Source organism: Falco naumanni, chromosome 12 (assembly GCF_017639655.2).
Source record: "Falco naumanni isolate bFalNau1 chromosome 12, bFalNau1.pat, whole genome shotgun sequence".
Taxonomy (NCBI): Eukaryota; Metazoa; Chordata; class Aves; order Falconiformes; family Falconidae; genus Falco; species Falco naumanni.
The window spans coordinates 11,289,709-11,305,368 of record NC_054065.1 but is presented as its reverse complement, the minus strand read 5'-3'; the positions used below and the strand labels follow the sequence as shown (position 1 = coordinate 11,305,368).

General features: G+C 42.9%; 2 protein-coding genes across 10 annotated transcripts in view; both read left to right on the top strand.

Annotated features, from left to right (window-relative positions):
* HEATR5B (HEAT repeat containing 5B) overlaps positions 1-12,268 on the top strand; it is a 59,137-nt gene extending 46,869 nt beyond the window's left edge. For 4 of the 5 annotated variants that reach the window (XM_040612107.1, XM_040612108.1, XM_040612109.1 and 1 more), the window contains 4 exons: positions 1,759-1,983; positions 4,506-4,657; positions 7,684-7,897; positions 9,512-12,268. In XM_040612107.1, coding sequence (XP_040468041.1) covers positions 1,759-1,983; positions 4,506-4,657; positions 7,684-7,897; positions 9,512-9,816 — 896 coding nt within the window. In that variant the 3' untranslated portion in view covers positions 9,817-12,268. Of the gene's footprint in view, positions 1-1,758; positions 1,984-4,505; positions 4,658-7,683; positions 7,898-9,511 lie in introns of those variants that run through there. The other variant, XM_040612110.1, reaches the window with a different exon arrangement.
* Positions 12,269-13,603: 1,335 nt separating this feature from the next.
* The window catches only part of STRN (striatin), a 73,303-nt gene continuing 71,246 nt past the window's right edge, over positions 13,604-15,660 (top strand). For 3 of the 5 annotated variants that reach the window (XM_040611464.1, XM_040611461.1, XM_040611460.1), the window contains exon 1: positions 13,604-13,998. In XM_040611464.1, the coding sequence (XP_040467398.1) occupies positions 13,693-13,998 (306 nt within the window). In that variant the 5' untranslated portion in view covers positions 13,604-13,692. The remainder of the gene's footprint in view (positions 13,999-15,660) is intronic. The other 2 variants (XM_040611463.1, XM_040611462.1) reach the window with 1 other exon arrangement.

The following is a 15,660-nucleotide window of genomic DNA, read 5'->3' as shown; positions in this document are numbered from 1 at the left end:
TAATTGCACTTGAGTGGAGTTCAGGGGTAAAGGACACAATTGCTTGGGAAGCTGTGTGCTCTTTGAGTTTTGCTTTTCAGAGAACAAATTGCTTAAGAGCTGTCTCATGGATCTCTGGGAAGTTTCACACACTGAAGTAGATAAAACATTTTAGAGGTTGGTCCCTTAATGAGATGCATGGTAAATAACGTATCTGGACAAAGTCATGCTCAGGACACAACATGGGCTGCCTTCAAACAGACAATCTGTGTCTTACAGTTCTTTAAAAAATGGTTGATTTTTAGCTGATCTGGAGTCCTGCACTGTTTTTATTGGATTCCTTATTCTCTTTCCTTTCTCCCCTGGCCTTTTTTTTTGGGGGGGGTGGGGGTGGGGTGGGGGTAGGACGGGCAGTGACAAGAAGGGTGAGTGGGTAAAAAGAGTAACAGTACTACTTCTGTTGACTGAAGTGGAGGCATGACTCCCAGTGTTTGGCAAGTGGCCAGTGACAGTAGCTCAGAAACCATTGTTAGGCTACAGGGACTGCTGGAGCTGGGATTTTTCCTCACCCAGAAGATGCAGCCAGCTAATAGCTGTAGGGAGGTGGGGATAGTATATGCACAAACATTTTTCGTAATTGAGCCTTTGGGTGTAAGTGAAACTGTGAACAAAGAGAATTCATCGCTTTCTGTGATGAAGTGGGGTTTTTTATTTCTTCCTCTCTATTTAAAATATGAGCATCGTGCAGCCCCCATTGGACAAGATCCTGGGCAGTCTGATCTAGAGGAACTGCTGCTTTGAAAAAGGGGGTTGGACTAGATGACCTTGAGCAGTCCTTTCCATTCATTGTTATTTCATTTAGTGTATTTATCCTTGCAGAATTCTCAGAAGTAGGAAAATGGAGGGATTTGTGTTTCCACAGATGGGAGAAAATGAGGCACAGAAAAGACATGGAAACAGACTTGACTGTCTGACATAACCTGTAGATTGATATTAGATGCCTAAACCAAACAGCACCCTTTCTTCAGTCCTACAGGGGATTAAAGTCTGCATGTATTATTGAAACTCATTCTAAATGTTCCCATGTGTCTAAAGTCAGGTTATGTGTTACCTGACGAGTATTTCTTGAGTACGTGGAACTTGCATCTGCAGGACTGGCTGCACAAAACATACAGATAAGCGTTGATTTCTTCAGAAAAGCAGCGCAGTAGTAGAATGATTTTATCTCCTTTGTAGAATAGCCAGTCAGCTACAGCTTTTGCCCAGGATGTGAGAGACACAGATAAATTTCTTACTTTGCTTCTGGGGCTTGTACCACACACCAGCTTCCTTGGAAAGTGCCATGACTCGGTTTGAATACTTGTTTCCAGACCTGTTACTGTTGTTTACCTTATAGCACCCTAGTGATAGGCAGATCCTGTTTTAAGATACTTAACAGCCTGGATGGGTTCAATGTGATACATACCATGTATCACATGCCATGTAGGGCAAATCTTCAATAGCTGAATGGTCATTCCTGAATTGACAGTGACATTTTAAGTGTTTGTTTGTATGACTTGTGTTACAATACACTTAGTAGCACTGGTGAATGAATTTGGTGATAAAATATTGAATGGCACGTATTACTTGTTACCTGAATTGCAGTTTATCTTGGTATCTCCTTTGTCTCCTAGCCATATCTATCCATATTGGGAAAGCCAAAGAGGTTAACTACCACAATTGTTGAAATTAACTTAAGAAATTCTATTTTGTCTTTTTTTTATTATTATTTTTTGTTAGGATGTATGACTATCTTACCCACTATCCTATTTCTGATTACAAGAGTATTGAAAGAAACAGCAGTAAAATCGGCAGATAATCAGGTCCCACCTCCAGTCAGTGCGGCTCTTCAAGGCATAAAAACTATTGTCACTCTTCCAACAGTCAAGACTGATGAAACTCAGAAACAATGGACAGGTCTTATCCGCAGCACTCTGGCATCTATCTTGGAATACTCTCAACCTGGTAAGTGGTTTCCCAGTGCAGGAGAGTTAAAATTAAAGAGAACTGGGGTTTGCTGTAATGAAAAGGCAAGTATTTTATCTGCCTGTAATTTAATAGGCTTCATAGCCGAGTGTTGTGGATTATAAGCAGTGATGAATTGCTTGTAACATTGAAATAGGAGAAAGACCTGAGTGCACGGAGCATAACCGATCTGTTACTTAATAGGTTGTGTTGAAGACAAGAGCAGCACTGGCTTTAAGAAAAGATTCCTGTCCCAGATTTGTCCTTGTTTGTCAAAGAAAACAGACCATGTCGATCATAACCTCCTGTCATAAATTCTGCCTTTTGCAACTCACCTTGCAGCCTGCCGCTGCTAAGGTCCTTTCCGTAGGGTATTTTTCTGTACTAGTTCAGACTTTCCTCTTCCATTTTGAACAGTGTTCTGATGTGATTATTTCATGCTTTACATTTTCCTGAGGCTGACCTTACCAGTCTTCATAGTTTCAGCTAGTGCCTTGTTTCTGGAACTTGGAAATCTGCCTTCTGGTATTGATCAGTCTTTTTGACATCTGCTGAATGTTTCTGCTGAATAAAATCTAAAGGTGTTCCAAACTGAATTCACTTCACTTCCTGGACTATGCTTCAATTTCTGTGACTGTTGGCAACTCCAGACACGTTGGCAAATCCTGAGCAAACTATCATTTCCACCCATCCTTTCCTCTCCCCATAGCTTAAAGGAAAGGAGATTTTAGTTGCCAAAACAGTGTTTGTAGGGAAACTGGTGTCTTTACTGAAACTGTAATTATTCAGTACTGTACATGGAACTTGACACTTTGTATTAAACCTCAAGAAAAATGGCAATCAGTGTGTCTTTTAAGTGTCTGCTGACACGATTTATATAGTCTTAATGACAGTGAGCGTTAAAGGGAGTGAGTGTGAAGACAGCAAGGGATAATTGTGGCCAGGTTCATACTGGAGTAGGATATTCACAATACCGTTACAAGCTTTCAGTGGTGAGAAAACATTCTAACATTCTACTCCTGCCAAAAAAAACCTGTTACTCACCAGCAGGATGTCTACTGTGTCTCTTTAGAGAACTGCAGACTACTTCTCTTGGTTCGCATTTGTACTTTGCCTTGCCCTTCAAAAAGCAAGAAAGATGTACAGTCTCAGCTGTGTAGTTAGAAAAACAGAGACACAAAGATTTGTCATTTACATAATGGTGGTTCAGCCAAAAAACATCCCATTACATCCCCGAGGAGCCATCTATAGAGAGAATGAAGAGAGGCTTGAATGGAGTTACTCATGTGAGAGATAGGGAGTGAGTAGGTAATCACAAATGATCCTGAAAATGTCTGAAGGGGAAGGATCAGTAGATTTGTGTTAACCAAGTCAAACTTCTAATTTGATTTGTCACATCAGCTCTTGTCTTCCAGCCTTTTGTTACTGCAAAGGTTTCCCAGTCCCTCTTTCCAGAAACATAACTTGCTTTAGGCTTTTTTTGCAGACTTCCGAAATCTTTCTCAGTTCCTTGCAAGAGTGTATGTTTTCCTTTTCCAGTCCCCTGTGGAGTGGGGCGCATCACACACAGAAGAATCTAAGCAAGGTCTACTACCTATGATTTCAAGTTTCATAATTCAATAAAATTTAAACAAATTTAAAATTAATTTTTTTTTTAAATTGTCACTTAAAATGCTTGGAGTAGTTTTTTGAAGTGAGGTTTCACATCATGGCTAAGCAAATTGAGTGTGCCTAGCTGACATCTGTAAAGGGCAGTCATGCTGTTTTTCTTTTTGCTGACTGTGTATCTGCTGTGTCGTTGTGCCTCTCAAGGGGGAGCAGAACCAATCTGGCCAACAAATCCAGCAGAACAGTACTTTTATATACACACACATGTTAAAAAAATAAGAAGTATCTATAAATATAACTTTTTTTTCCCTGTTGATGTAAATTCATGACTGAGAGTTTGTGCAAGGAAAAAAAGGATGACAGTGGCAAATACAGACTATCTGAAAAGCAGGAAAGGTTAAAGTAGGACTGTTCTTAACTGGTGATACAGAGCTGTCAGAGCAGTTAGTCTGCAATGTGAAACCTCATGTTAAGTAAAAGTTGTTGCCATGCTGGATATCAGTTTCTTACTCTGCTGTATCAGCTGCAGAGAGCAAGGAGAGGGGGAAGCAATGTATATTTTTAGTGGGGAAAGAATCTAAAAAATACGTTTTTCCTCCCTTGTTTACACATTGAAAATAAAAAATATTACTTGGTTGGAGAAAGTGTGCATGTTTTTTCCTTGATATTTAAGTTTCAGAAGGTTTAACTTTATTAAAACAACTATTAGAATAGAGTTTCTCAGCTTTTTGTCAGTCACAGTCAATAATGATAGTGATTCTGTAATAAGTAATGCGTATTTGTATGCAGTTGCAAGTAATGTCAAGTACATTTATTTCCTCATTGTGAGTTGATCTGTGTTTACTGGCTTTTACTAAATAAATTCTAAACCATTTCTGGAGTAAGCTAACAGTGTATTTGTTTTTGTTTTTCAGAAGCCTCTAAGCCTATTCTTGATGAAGTAAGCATACTTACAGCTATTGCTCTGTTCCTTTGGTCAGCAAGCACTGAAATAATTGGAGTGCAGTCTTTACAAAACGGATGTATGAACAGATTTAAAAGTGCACTGAATTCCTGTGATCCTTGGGTAAGATAATGTTACAGGATATATATAATAATGATATATAGCTGATGAAAACTAATTGATATATCTACCATATTTCATGAATGCTTTGTAATGTCTTCACTTCAGAGACAGATACTGCTTGTCAAAATAAGTAGAATTTTCAACAGTGCATTATAGAAACTCTTTAGTGAGCAGAACAGCCCAAACCAAGTGCTTCTAGATAATTTGTGTTCCTGACCTTGTGCCAGGTTCTTGACTTACAGCTTTTTACAAATGAAAAAAAAATATCTTTGCTATGTGGAATGTTAGCAAATGGAAAGGTTGGTTACCACAACGTGGTGGCATTTGTACATTAATGCTGATCTTTTATAATACAAACTAAACCCCGTTTTCCATAGATAAAATTACAGCCCACATTTCTGATTAATTTTATATTTGTTTGTGCAAAACCTGTGCTTATTTTACATGTTAATACAAAATTCGGTTTGAATGCAAAAAGTTAGTTTTGTGGTCACCATCAACATCTACAGACTGTGAATCATCTGTCTCCTGATTTCACTTGTGCCCTTTGGTTTGTCTTTATGAATTATCTTCTAAATTATTTTCTCACCCAAGAGGGAAGTTAAAAGTTGTAGACTGATTTTGTTCAAGCAGGCTAATGCACTGTATAGTTAAGCAGAACTGTTCCAGCCATGTACACATCCATTTGTTTGAGTGGGTGTACAGATCTGCGGGTGGGAGCTAAAAAGAAAAATCCGTGCCGTTTCTACCAGTGAGTGCTGCAGAGATTCCTGAGAAGAAAAAAAAATGCGAGAAATGCTGATGTGTTTAGGGTCACCCGTGAGGCATTTAAAATGCTGTTTATCAGTAATTCTTCTCTGTGGCCAGGCTCGTATTTTCCAGTTGTGGACATAAAATTCAGTTGGTTCTGAAGCTTGACTTCGGTGAAAACCTTCTGAAGCCTGACTTTGGGTGGAAAGCTGCTTAAAATTTTACGTCGGTTGTATTAAGCAGAAAGCTTTATGTCATACTCTCCCTAGGCTCTGTATAGGGATGTACGGTTTTGCCCACCACCCTGCTGGAAAGCTGTCAGTGAGCTGGAACTTGCCACTATTTTTGTAATTCACAGAGAATGCTTTGATGGCAGCCAATTGTTTCCACTGTCCTTGCTGATGTGCGGAACATATACTCTATAATACTTGTGTGTTCATTCTAGTTTTTTAAATATAAACCACTCGTTGGGGGCAGTAATTAGACCCCTGTTTATAACAAAAGCATTATACTGATAGTGCTAAAAGCATTGAACTGATTATGGAAATAACTCTTCTAAAGAAATACTGCATTGTAAGAAATACAGGAGTATTTTGATTTAAAGCTCTTACCACCTGCAAAAGTCTGAAAGGTGAGATCCCATGTATAGTAATAACTGGAAGGCTAGTGACCTCAATTTCATTCTGTCCCAACAAGGGAGCTCAGTTGAGAGATCTGTGTCTCTCAATGATAATGGGTAAGTTTTACATGAGAGGGTGCCTTACGCTTTGAAGAAGCCCTGATTTTATCTCATAGGAGTTTTTATAGACTTCTGTGAATGCAGAATATTCAAAAGTTTAATATAATATAGATGGAATAAAAGAAGCTCAGATGAAATTCTGCTGTCAGATGCAGTTGTGAGACTTACTTGAATTGTACTTGCATCAAAGAAAAGAGATTTTTACTCCTTATTTCGAAGGCTAATAATCTTACCAGGTAATAAGGAGTAAAGTTAAAAGAACATAGACAGAAAGGGAAGGGAATTATTTGGACTGGTATGGAGAGATAGAGGAATAATTTGTTGAAGCAGGTTGAAGATGATGCAGAGTAAGGCATTAGGAGAAAATGTTGTTCTGTGGAGCTCTGTTAGAAAGCATACAAATAGTATTAGAAGTGTTACTAGTTCAGGCCTTAAAAATTGAGTTGTATAGAAAACTTGCAGCCATATACTAGTGAATTAACAGTGACCTGAGCTCCATAACTTTTATTTTCTTACTATTAGTATTTATGCTCTGTCATTTTTATTCAGTATTTTTTATCTATACATCTGTGTTTCCAGTCATCCCCAGAACTCATCCCCAGAACTCCTCACAGATCACTGTGTTCAGTAATACTTCCTCTAGAATGTTTCTGTTCAGCACGCGCTCAGTAACTCACCCTGTTCGGACTTGAGTGCAGTTTGAAAGCATGTGCAATGTTTTATCCTCATATTTCTTGTGGGACTTTACTGTTTCAAAGGTTTTGGATTATTTGTGTGGGATTTTGGAGGAAGATCTTTGTACACCCAAATAAAATGAATTTGTAACTTTATCTAAAGAAGATAATCAGTGAGTCATTTTCCCAAATATTGACTTTAATAATGCCTGCTTTCTGGAGAAGAGAGGGAGGAGGGGAAAAAGAAAGTGGGAGACAAGAAAAGGGTTCCTGTGATCCAGCTCACAGTATGGGCACATTACTCCTATGCCACCACCAGCACAAGGAGGAGCATGAGAAGGAAGAATGGACAGGCCTGCCACTTTTGGCTACAGCCTTGGCTCATGTTTAAGCAATAAGATTACTTCGAATTGAGTCATTTTTATGGGCTATTTTACCCTTCTGAGATTGGAATAGCTTCTGAAAAAAAAAATTTTCATGATTTTGCAGATACATCTACTATTAGTGCTGGTAGTTCTGAGACTGAAAGATGTAGTCCTCTGTGGACCTGTGTGACTAATGACATCAACTATACCTTTATTTTCTCTGAGTTCATATTGTTACTGCTATGTAGTACCTGCATGTTCTTTCTAACTGGCCTTCCTTTTACTGAAAACTGGATTAATATTATTTTAGCAGATGGGCTGTGTTGCTGCTTTCCTCTTAGTCAGTATGTTTCCTTCCCCTTTAGCCATATTTTTTTTTTCTTTTTTTCTTTTTCCCTTGGTATTACGTGTATCTCACATACATAGATAAGAGTTTATTAGGATTCCCTGAGTTAACAAATAACTTTCAGGACGATCTATTTACCTTGATTTGATTAGGTTCAAGCCAAGTGTTACCAGCTTCTGCTTTCTGTGTTCCAACACACCAATCGTGCCCTGTCAACTCCATATATTCATTCATTGGCCCCTATCATGGTTGAGAAGTTGAAAGCTGTGGAAAGGAGCCGCCCGAACAACAACCTGGAGCTGTTAGCAGTCCAGGAAGGAATTAAAGTCCTTGAAACGTTGGTTGCCCTTGGTGAGGAGCAGAATAGTAAGTATTTAGTTTTTCTAGAGAAATATGTAATGTTAAAATGGAATATTGAACATTAGAACTCCTGCATAGGGAACTTGATGGCACAGTCACAAATAGAACATGCCTGTGCAACGTCCTTTTGTAATTCTAGTACTAGAACTTTTATATACATGGATTCATATAGCACATACAGTATGATATGTGGTAGCTTTTTCATTGCTGGTGATTGCAGGAAAAAACTTTCTAGCCACGAACTGTTGTAGTGAGTGATGTTTTCTTCTGTTTGGAAATGAGTAGTTCACACCGTTTAAATTTACTTTTTCCCATTGTTAACTTTTATTTATTTTAGCAGACTCATCACTTTTATCAGGTTGTTTCTACTGGCTCAACAAAGTTTATCTAAAAATCCAAAGAAATTGAATTATACTGGTCAGAATATCTTGATTGTAGGTGGAACCTCCTGTTTGCTTCAGTAGGTAGAATACAGTGCTCATACTTTATCTTTAAAATCAGTTATTCTTTAACTGAAACAATGCATTTTCTGAAGGCTTAGCCTGCAGACACTTGGCTTTAAACGCTGATAAAATTCCTTGTAAAAATACTACAGTTTTTGTGGGGGATTTTTGTCTCTCATTGTCATTGTCCTCTGGCCCTGTTCTCTGCCCCCCTGCCCCCCACCCCCACCATGCTCCCTGTTGGTATTTCTCTTCATTGATGATAAAACACTCAATGTATGTTTTCTTGAGCCCCATTCTGCTTCTGGCACAGTTGTTGAAAAGACATGTAAAATGGGAGAGTAACTGAAGTGAATGAGGAAACAAAACAGCTGATTTTTGCTTATGCTGACTGGAGGCAATGACCTCATGAGTATGAATTTAGTCAAAACCTTTAGGGGAAAATCAGTAATAGTCCAATAATGTACAAAATCTTAGATAAATGAGTTACCATTAATGTTTAAGTTCTTTGAGCTTAAAATTTGCAATTCACGTATTATGCATTTTGAAGGCATACTTGTATCCTTGCTAGATAAAAAAAATAGCCCTGTGGCTTAAGTTCAGCTGCTTTTTTGTTTTGAAGATAAACCCTTTTCATCCCTATGCCATTTTGGGCTGTGGCCTCATCAGGTCATGCTAGCCCAAGTAGAGCCGCAGTGCTTAGTTTTTGGATTGGAGCCTTCCAGAATGGAGAATGATTGTCCTTGACTTTTTCGTCAACACTGTGTACCGATAGCGGTTCTGTTACGATGGCGGTTCTGTTATGCACACTGGGGAAGCTGATACTCAGATTGAATTGAATAATGTTTCTGTCTGCCTGAAAAGTGCTTTGAAATCCTTTCATATGGTAGGCGCTCTGCATCTTACGATCTCTTTATCAATGATCTGCAATCAGATGGTGTAGAGGCATCTTTAAAGAAGTGTCAGGAGGAAATTTGAAACACAATCCTGATATGAAAGATTGGAGTGACCAAAGGAGAGGAAACTATTTACATTTCAGTTGGGTTTTATTTGATCACTTTTTAATTACAATTCTGAAAACAAAATTACTCTTTATCAGTCTAGTAACGGATAAAATTAATTTTCTTTTGTTTTCTTCTCTGATACGGTTATTACTTTTTTTCCCTTTTGCTTTTAGGAGTCCAGCTGCTTGCCCTTCTTGTTCCCACTTTGATCTCCTATTTACTGAATGAAAATGCCTTTGCTTCTGCATCTACAGCATCTAAGGATCTTCATGAATTTGCACTTCAGAATCTAATGCACATTGGTCCACTTTACCCACATGCTTTCAAGACAGTAATGGGAGCTGCTCCTGAATTAAAAACACGGCTAGAAACTGCAGTCCGAGCAAGTCAGGCCAGCAAAGCAAAAGCAGCTGCTAGGCAACCACCACCCACAGTACATTCCACCCCAACAATTAAACTGAAAACCAGCTTTTTTTGAATTACTTCTATTATTTTTGGACCATTAGGTAGTCAGAAGCTTTACATTGTCCCCGATGTGTTACTGCATATATGTCTGTAATTTTGTGTAATTTGTATGTGAAAGGCTGTCTAATGGAGCTTTGTGTAATTACTTGAAATCCATGCATTACAAGGGAAGTGATGTTACTATTATTTGTATAGATTTTTAGGAAATTGAATGTGATCATATTTATGAATTTGTGTTATAAATTATCCACCAAAAAACCCTATTCTCTCTTTGACTAAATAATTTTATTTATTTTTAAGAGCTACCCCAAACCTTTGAGTGGTTTTTGAAATCTGGTGATTGTTATCCTACCATTGTGCCAACACACCAACACAGTGGCTACGGAGGGAAGAGGGGAAGCCGTTATGAAGTACTTACCACGTACCATGGAGAATTTCAAGTGTAGAAGTATGCACTTTTTCCTTTTAAAAACAAAGTAGGGAAGGGGATTGTCAGAGTTTGTAGATCATTTCAGCTTGCATGAAAAAACAAAGAACTGAAAATTTTCAGCCTTTCTCAAGGTGAACGATCAAGCATGCTGTCTTAATGAGTTGTCCTTATTTATGTTGTATATATTTCTTTCAGATCCGTTTTCATGCTTGAAAATTAATAAAGGATGCAAAGAATCTAATCCCCTATCTCTTCTAAGATAAATTTTAAAGAATGCATTGGAAATTGAGTTTATAGAGAACTGTCTGCTATCTGCATTTTTGTAGGTGTAGAGTTTGGCCCTTGTGAAATGCTGTGTGTTAGCAGTCTTCCTATTCTGCCAGACGCTGGTTGAATACGATGATTCAGTGCTCTGCTCTTTGTCCAGATTCCTAGGTATTTAATCTTCCTGCAAGATTTTAGTCTCAGTGGATAGATCTTACCTGTAGTCCTTGATAAATTTGGCTGAGCCAAATTACGGAGTGCTTTGCACAGGTACTAAGGGAGCAGCACACAAGCGAGAGCCAGGCTCCTCCGGTTTTCCTTTCTGTTACCAGGCTTTTCTTTTTTGAAAAGTACATGGCTCACGTCACATCTGAGTGAGTCCGCTGATTTTGGAGCTTAGAGCTCATGCGCTGCGCTAACCTTGCAGCACAGGGCCAGTGACTCCCGGTAGCTGGGTGCCTTCACCCTTCCTATTGGCACGAGCGCAGAACCACGTATTTTCTTGTGTATGCAAGACTGACTGACATGAACTTTTTGACACTGCTGTTGGAATTTATGGGCTTCTCTTGGGATCTTTCTATACATTTTGCTTTATAGAAAGAAGCCATGTAACTAGAAGCCTCAGCTAGGCCTGTTGAGTTTTCTCTCATGTTTTTCTGGATACTTTATAAAACCAGTGTATTTCAACTATAATTTCAATTATAAAACCAACTTATTCAACTTAAACTCAAATATCACAAAGGGATAGTACATAGAATTGAATATGGTTAATATTTGGTTGAAATATTTGTAGATTGTTACTTTTGTCTAGTCACTTGACTCTAGTCTCTCTTTTCCTGTAAGACCCTTTGAGTACCTATGCAAAATGAAGGACAAGACATTGCTCTTTCGCCCTATTGCATCTGGTGTGTGCAAAATATTTAACATAAAATCTGAAAAGCTTTTATTTCACAGTGAATATTTCAGTACTAAAGTGAGGACAGAACAAGTGGTGTGTACTCTAATCTTTCAGCTTTTTTTGTTTTCATAAAGATGTTAACTTGCAAGTCCTGTTCCATTGGCCTACAGGAGTAAAGATACACGTGGAAGTAAAAACAACATGCCGTACATGAAAAGGAAAGTAATTTCACTACTTTTTTTGTCATTGTATGTGTAGCGGGAATTAAATTGATTAAAATATTTCCACTTTCTAGTGTTTCCAGCATTACAAAGCTATACGTTTGAAAGAAAGCGTTAAGGAAACATTTTCAGTACAAAACTGAACACAAAAATTTTGCAAGTAAAACTAAGAAAATAACTTTATACCCTGTTGTAGATTCCCTCCCCAGGTAGTCTAGTGACTTCGATGGAAACTTTGAACAACTTGTGGGAATTTTTTTTGTCTATAATCAGGTTTTATTTACCTTAATTTTTATCTCAGTTCTTTTTATGTTTTGATTAGACTGTAGTTTACAAGATGTCTGAAAACTCGGAAAAGTGGGGGCAGGGGTGTGTGTGTGTGTAGCAATCAAGCATAACTAAGTCGTTGGTAGAAAAAGAAGTGGAATGGAAAATAGTACTAGATAGATGTAGAGGGATAGAGAAGGGAGAGGTTTTTCTTTGTATGCTGCGTGTATACAACATGCACGACTTCATTTATATACATCCTTCCCCAGTTTAGTCCTCATTTGCTTCTGTGCTTGCTTCTGATACTAAAGGTATAACCATGTGGTTTTACATAGTATTTTGGCATTGAATTTAATTTGATTAAAAAAACTGAAATAACTTGAAATGCCCATAGTCCTTATTGTTCTTTGTCACCCTCCTTTTCATCTTGTTAGTGGCCTTTTTAATGTGCTTTTTTTATGAAGCTTGTTTGCTCCATTTCCCCTCCACGTCTTTCCTCTCTCGCTGCCATTTCCTTCCTTTCTGGGTGAGCCCTGCTCTACCCGCGTTCCCTGCCCAGGTCCCCCAGAGCACGGCCCCTCATCTCTGTTTTCCCTCCTGTTCCTCTCCGCTCTCTGGCACTTTCCATAACCTTCCTTAGCTGTCTTTCCCTCTTTAAAAGCGGGAAGAGGTTGCCCACCAGCGAGGGCAGCGTGAGGAGCGCCAAGCACGGTTCCAGAGCAGCCAAGGGATGGGGTTCCAGAGCAGCCAAGGGACTGGGAAGCGCCACGTGAGCCAGCAGCACCCACGGCTCCCGGGGCACGGTGAGGGGGGGCCCGCGCTGGGCACCCACAGCACCTTGCCCCCTTGCTCACACCCCGCTGACACCCAGCCTGTCCTAAAGCCTCTCGGTGGTGCTGGCTGTGTGTCTGCAGCAAGCCTCTGGTGCCAGTGTGTGGGTAGCGTGGAAAGAAAGCCTGGCTTTGCCTTTCTGTGCCTGTGGGAGAGGTAGGGGAGGGCAGTGCTGCTGGCTGCTTGCGCCCGCCAACCAGGGCCTGGCCCTCCTACCTCCAAGTGTCTTGTTTTCCCAATTTCCTCACAGAAAAGGCTGCATGGCAATTCCTAAAAATGGTGGTTTGGTCTCCTTTTCAGCATTTCTAATGATTTTTTCAAGAAAACCCTCTAGCCTTGGGATGGATTTAAGAGTTCCCAGTGCTTCGACCCCGGCTGCAGCTCAGCACAGGCCCGATACAGAAAAGCGCAGGGTGGCAGGGCTGGGCTTGACCCGGGTTTGGGGCGCTGCTGCGAGACCCCTGCCCCGTTCCTGTCCCCAGGGCGGGCTGCCGGCGGGCCGGGGGCCCTCACACCCTGCGCTGAGGGGGCGATGGCGGTTCACCTGCGCTGCCGCGGCTCCGCGGGCGCAGCCGGGGCCGCTCCCTGCCGCCTCCCGCCTGCCCGGCCGGCCGGCCCCGGGCTGCGTTGCCAGCAGCCCCTGCCGCGGCCCGCCCCGGGAACGGGCTGGCTTGCTGCAGCGCCGCCCCTGGAGGTGAGGGCAGCGCGGCGGAGGAACGGGACGGGGGGACGCCCTCCCGCCGCGGCGGCCCCAGGCAACTACGCTTCCCAGAATGCCGCGGGAGGGGCCGGGCGAACCGCGCTCTGGCGCTGTCCCGGCCGGGCCGCCGTAGCAGCCGGCGGGGGCGGCTGTCAGGCGGTGACGGCGGGCGGGACGCGCCCAGGTTGTTGCTGCTGCCGGGACGCGGCTGGGTGCGGGCGGCGGCTCGCGGAGGGGGCGGCGGCGGCGGCGGGGAGCGCGGCGGACCCGGCCCGGCCATGGACGAGCAAGCGGGTCCCGGCGTTTTCTTCAGCAACAACAACAACAACAACGCTCTGCTTCTGCCGCCGCCGGCGGGCGGGCCGGGGCTGGAGCCGGGCGAGGCGGCGGCGGCAGCGGCCGCTGCGGCGGCGGCGGGAGGCGCCGGCGGCGGCGGGGGGGTCTCGGCCTCCGGAGCCGCCGCACCGGTGTCGGCGGCCCGGGCTCAGTACAGCGTGCCGGGCATCCTGCATTTCCTGCAGCACGAGTGGGGCCGCTTCGAGGCGGAGCGCGCCGAGTGGGAGGCGGAGCGGGCGGAGCTGCAGGTAACACCCGCGACCTCCTTCACCCCCCTCCCCGCTCCGGCGGCCGCTCCCCTCCGGCTGCGCTGCGCTGGGGGACGCCGGCCCTGCGGCTGTATCCGCTGCCCTGGCTTCCCCTAGTCCCTTCCCCGTGAGGGAGCGGCCGGCCGGCCCCGCCGCGGGCCATTTCCCGGCCCCTCAGGGCGGCCGCCCCCCGCCGCGGCCGGGCGGAGGGGCGTGACATGGCGGCCGGCCCTGGGGGAGCCCTGCCCGCCGCGCCGCTCTGGCTGCCTCTGCGGGGCGTTCCGGGTGCCCCTGCAGGGCCGGCCGCGTAAACTTGTCCCCACTTTCACAACCCGCTGCTAAAAACCGCCTCCGGCGAGCTGCGCGGCCGGCGGCGCTCCCCGGCCCTCGGGCTGGCTCGCAGCCCCCTGCGGGACCGGGGCAGCTCCTCTGGGACCCCGGGGCGCGTTACGCGGTGGCTCCACTGGGAGAGCGGTGCGGCTGATAGCGCTCTTTGATGCGTTGGAGGGCTGATGGGGATCTTGTGGTTGAAGAACTTGTGAACCGCAGGCCTAGGGCCATGGCTGCCAGGTACTTCAGCAGTGGGCACGTTACGTTAACTCTAGTAACAGTGGGTAACGCAACCTTCGTTCCTCTTTGGCTTTGTTTACGAGAAAATCTCTGTTGTAAGCCTTAACGCTGTCCACGTTATCGGCAGCCTGCTGTTTGGTTGTTAAGTTGGCCATGTTTGTGACTGAAAAGTGCCTGCTTGGTTTCCTTTTTAGGTCTCCTTTGTCTCTTGTTTCCTGGCCATCTCTTTTCTTTCTCTTTCCTTGAAAGTACCGTCTTTGTCAAGAGAGTCTTGTGCATGTTTAGCAATACGAACCACTCCTCTGGGTTTTGGTTGGTTGTTTTTTTTTTTTTTTTAATTACTAGGGAAGTCACCCTTTAAATTATACTTCCTATGGTAACATCAAACAACCGCTCTAAGGAGGGTGGCAGATGTGGCGTTGGTTGAGGGCTCCCTTGTAGAAATTTAAAGGAAGTGGTCATGAGGATAAGAGAGCAATTTTTATTTTAACTTCAATGATGCAGTGAAAAATTCATTAGTAACTGAATCGTGTTTCTATTCACTACATCCAGTAAGTACTATGTAGAAGGTAACTAGCTTAGCTGTATATAAGAACATCACATGTCATATATCAGGTGGATATTTTGACGTTTTTTCATAGCTGATACAGATCTCAAAAATTGCTTTGGAGAAGAAAATCTGTTTCACAGGGTTTAAGAAATTCTGCCAGTGCTTTAATAGTAGTAACACTTTGCATATTTGCAATGCCCTTCAACAGAGGCTAACATGCCATCCCTTCTTCCCCCTCCTCCCCCAAGTATCCCTCAAAAGCTTGTTAAGTGTAATGGATGAGACAGGAGGAAAGAAGTAGAGTATTACAACTATTTGCCAAAGTCATGTGTCATCAGTGGCAGAACTGGGAATATAACCCGATTACAGTTTGTTTGCTTGAATGCCTTTGGCTCTTGCCAAAACATCTCAATAAAGTTATAATTAGCTGTGGCTGGCATTGCCATGAGCTGTAACAGCATTTATCTGCTGCAGAGTCATGTTCAGAAAGGTGCAAAATTCTTGGCTGTCTCTATAGACATCAGGCGTTACATCTGCTGTGA